This window comes from Brienomyrus brachyistius, unplaced genomic scaffold (assembly GCF_023856365.1).
Source record: "Brienomyrus brachyistius isolate T26 unplaced genomic scaffold, BBRACH_0.4 scaffold60, whole genome shotgun sequence".
Classification (NCBI taxonomy): domain Eukaryota; kingdom Metazoa; phylum Chordata; class Actinopteri; order Osteoglossiformes; family Mormyridae; genus Brienomyrus; species Brienomyrus brachyistius.
The window spans coordinates 1,907,391-1,911,925 of NW_026042335.1; the positions used below are offsets into that span (position 1 = coordinate 1,907,391).

Genomic DNA, 4,535 nt, shown 5'->3' on the forward strand with positions numbered 1-4,535 from the left:
AATAATAATAATAATAATAATAATAATGGTATAAATATATAAAAAGGGGACCATGTCCATCAGGCAAAAACAAAGTATTCCGTGGCACTTGCCCACCAGCCCAAGTGAAAAATATTATAGGGGGAGCTAATGTTGGAAAAATAAGAGTTAAAGCCCCTGGTCCCTAGTTCTTAGATGCCTATGTGATCATCTGTAGCGGGGCGTCCTTATCTCTGGTTTATTTCCATTTGGGGGTCCCTGGTTCAGAAGATTTAGAAAACCCCTTATTTAACTTTGCCTGCAAAACCCATATTTATTAGATGAGTCACTTCTGGATTGTTTTCAGGGCTCTGTTCACCACCGGCTGGAGTGATTCAGGAAAGCAGGAGTACCAACTCCCAGGCATTTCCCCTGAAACATTGAGGCAGGTCATCGAGTACGCCTACACGTACTCTGTGGTCATCACATCTGACAATGTGGAGAACCTCCTGGCAGCTGCTGATTATCTCAGTGTCCTGGGCATCGTGCAGCGCTGCTGTGACTTCCTGCATGAGCATCTCTGCCTTGACAACTGTGTTGGGCTTGTCAAAATCGGAGATGTCTACTGCCTCAAGGAGCTGCACCAGTCTGCATTGAAATTCCTCCTGAAGAACTTCAAGGAGGTTGCCATCAACTCAAACGAGTTCCTAGAACTCACGCTCGAAGAACTTTGTGACATCATGGAGCGGGATGAACTGAATGTCAGAGAAGAGGATGTGGTGTTTCACGCCATCCTCCGGTGGATCGAGCACGATCCTGCCACCCGAGAGGCCCACATTTCAGTTCTGTTGCCCAAGGTGAGTATAGTTATACTATGTTCTCATTGACTTGTGTATATAACAATAGAATGCTCATTGAGTGAAGTCCTTATTACTGTAGCTAGAGACTGAACCTCCATTTTCATGTCCCATGAGTCTACAACCAAGGCTTCCAGGTATTACACCTGGGAGGAGAGTGTAACAAATAATGGAAAACAACACACTCAAATGTCTTACATGAAATAAGTGTTAGCTGACACATCTGAGACTTTCTATGTAAATGGCTTCAGCTAAAGAAATTAAAATTTGCACTTACTGCTGTATCCTTAATGTTAGGAATTGCTCATCTCCAGAGATTCACAGAAAGCACTAAGGAACTCATGGGAATTCTCTCATTCTTATTTCCTGTGTAGGTTCGCATGGCTCGTATGGATCCAGAATATTTCATGAAGATCGTCAAAAAAAACGATCTAGTGAAGGCCAATGCGGCGTGCAGGCGAATTATCAGTGATGTCATGAAGGTCATCTATGATCTTGATGATGAAAGTCCACTCTCTGACTTTGAGAACCCGCTGATCCGCCCACGCTTGCCCTCTGACGTTTTGCTGGCTGTCGGTGGATGGAACATGGGCACTACTAACTGCATTGATGCGTATGACACACGGGCCGACCGCTGGGTGGATATCACGCAGGAGGAGCAGAGCAACTTAGCTGGTCATGGCATGGTGTACCATAATGGATTTGTGTACTGCATTGGGGGGTTTGATGGCCAACACTTCATTAATTCCGTGCGCAGATATGACCCGATAACACGAGAATGGCAGCAGATGGCCCCCATGCACTGGCATCGCTGTAATGTTAGTGTGGTTGTGCTCGATGGGTTCATCTACGCCATGGGTGGCCATATTGTTTTCAGGCCCCTCAATAAAGTAGAGCGGTACAACCCAGTAACCAACGAATGGACCCAGATCGAGCCCATGAATGAGAGGAGAAGCGATGCCAGTGCCACCACCCTGAATGGCAAGGTAGGGTAATGGGAGGGCGTCTGACTGTGTTTACCCTCATCTTCCCCTTGAAATTGAGTATTTTACACAGTCATGAGTTCTCTTTCTCTTCAGATTACTGAGTTTTTTTGGATAATTCATTTAGTTCATTTGGATAAATGCATTATTGGTCTCCATTAGGGGCATATTGGGTAGTGCTGTGGTGTCATATCCAAGACTTGTGAGATAGATGAAATGGTGTTCCCATGTCAGGTTTCCTTTATTCTGTTCCTGGGGGAGCAGAATTGAAAACTCTTTGCAGATTTCCCTTTTCAAACAGCCATACTAAACCTGAAAATTAGCTGATTATGGTGCGTTTGAGAAGGGAAATCTGCAAACTGTGTTCCGCCAGGACCGGAACTGGGGAACCCTGTCATACACTATGCATAGCACATACTTGTATTTTTGAGTCACAATGAACTTCATCTGTAACCTCCAAACCCCAGTCATATACAGTATAACGGTGTTCACAGTTAAATTGTTTTTCATAGATATACATCTGTGGGGGCCACAGTGGAACAGAGAGCCTTTCTACAGTGGAGTGCTTTGACCCACTCACTAATGAATGGAGCTTGATCACTCCAATGAGCACTCCCCGTCACAGCCTTGGAGTCACGGCGTATAAAGGGAAGATCTATGCGGTGAGTGATTCCTTTCTGTGTCAAATCTCACATTTTACCTGTAAGACTCATGGTTTTTTTGTCTTTGCTGCTGTGTCTTTCATTGTGATGCATTTAAACCAAACATAACAGTTAAATGCCAGAAATACCTGCTGCAAAGGCTTATCTTAATACACATAAAAACATATATGCTACCCTCTTTAGCCTCCCTGCATTCATTTCTGGGTTATAAATGGATCTGCTGGGGGTCTCTGCTACTAGCTCGGGCTGTAAAGTTTAGATTTTTTATTAATTATTTTCTCTAGTTCTAGATATAATTGGTCAGATTGTTGTTTTTTTCAGTGTCTGATTAGCTTCAAGTGTTCGTTTTAAGTAATAACAATAAAAAAGCAAAATATATTAGCATAAGGAGTCATTTTTGATGGCTCACAGTTTTCACCGAATCATACAAGTTTTCTGTTGCCCAAATCCATGTTTTCATTGCATATAGGTTGACATGTGTATATAAGCTTGTGTCATTTATAGACAATGGGAGGTTCTAAGGAGCCTGCTTTCATAGGGTGAAAATTGCTTAAGAGTTCATGACTTTGGGAAAGTTGATGTTTGCCCATCCTTTTGGCAAGCAAGTGATAATGAATCTTTGGCATCTCTCAGGTGGGCGGTATCAACAGGTCTGATCACCTGCAGACCATGGAGGTCTATGACCATACCACAAACCGCTGGCATGCTGTGGCCCCCATGTCTACACCACGCAGTGAATTTGGCATCGCAGTGGTGGACGACCTCCTGTTTGTGATGGGCGGCCATGATGGGTTTAGGGTAACAAACAAGGTGGAGTGTTATGATGCGGGGACAGGCAGCTGGTATCGTGCGCAGGACATGAGCAGAGCCAGAAAACACTTCAGCTGCTGCGTAGTGCCTGCGCACCCCCGCATCATAAAATACGCTTCACCTCGTTAGTCCCTGATGGCCACCAAGGAGGAAACCCATCTGCCCACAACAGCATGCCCAGTACGTAACCTCATTTACACCCCCCACCCCGAAGTCATTTTCCATGGCCTCGCTAAACTCCTCCCACACCTGAGTTTTTGCCTCGACGACCGCCGAAGCCGCATTCCATCATTTCATCACCGCTGTCCACCAGCAGGTTCGGGGAATGCCGCCACAACAGGCACCGACCACCTTACGGCCACAGCACCAGTCAGCCGCCTCCACAACGGAGGCATGGAACAAGGCCCATTCGGACTCAATGTCCCCTGCGTCCTCCAGGACATGGGAGAAGCTCTGCTGGAGGTCGGAGTTGAATCTTCTCCTGACATTGCATACTTAAAATAAAGTTCTCTTTTTCATATTATCTAGTTTGTGAAAGCGTCATAAATTTCCCATTTTGGATAAACGTTGTTCTCGTTTGACGGTTCTCTTCAGAAATTCCGCTGCAACCATCGGTGATTGCTAATTAAGCACTAAGGTTTTTCGTAATCAATTGAAATACTGGTTTAGTGCAACCCCTTCCCCTGGGACCTACAGTAAACATAGCCAGCAACTTGAATTTGGAGAAGGGATGTTACCTCTGCATTGATTACAGTATGTACTGTACACAATATTATTATATTGTGGGTATCAGAGTTTGCGGGTGCGGATGGGCAGGCTGGCAGGAAGGAGGCAGGGAAGGACGAAGCAGGGAGGTAGAATACGGGGAAAACTGGGGTTTTATTAGGGGGAAGACGGCTATGGGCAGAACGGGACATGACAACAGCACTAACATCAATGACGGACATCGGACAGGGCAAGATGTGGACTGAAGACATGGCAAAACGACAAGGTACAGCTAGGCATGATAGGGGAAGAACACGTGGATAATCAGGGGGCGTGGCACACAACGATCGTATGAGCCGGGCATGACAGTGGGTCTGTGTTCATAGTGGGGTACTGTAGGGTTCAATTTTAGGACCAGTACTGTTCCTAATTTACATTAATGATATTGACAGCAATACATACAGTAAACTGGCTACATTTGCAGACGACACCAGGGTGGGTGGCGTAGCAGACATTGATCTAGCAGCGGAGAGGCTACAACGGGATCTGGATTTAATTAG

At 45.5% G+C, this 4,535-nt stretch overlaps 1 protein-coding gene across 1 annotated transcript; it reads left to right on the forward strand.

Moving 5' to 3' along the window:
- Window positions 1–375: 375 nt before the first annotated feature.
- LOC125725107 (kelch-like protein 10) lies at window positions 376–3,793 on the forward strand. The gene is made up of 4 exons (XM_049001713.1): window positions 376–815; window positions 1,190–1,801; window positions 2,311–2,460; window positions 3,094–3,793. Exons 1-4 carry the CDS (start codon window positions 699–701, stop codon window positions 3,397–3,399), a joined length of 1,185 nt encoding a protein of 394 aa, XP_048857670.1. The 5' UTR covers window positions 376–698; the 3' UTR covers window positions 3,400–3,793.
- Window positions 3,794–4,535: the final 742 nt, after the last annotated feature.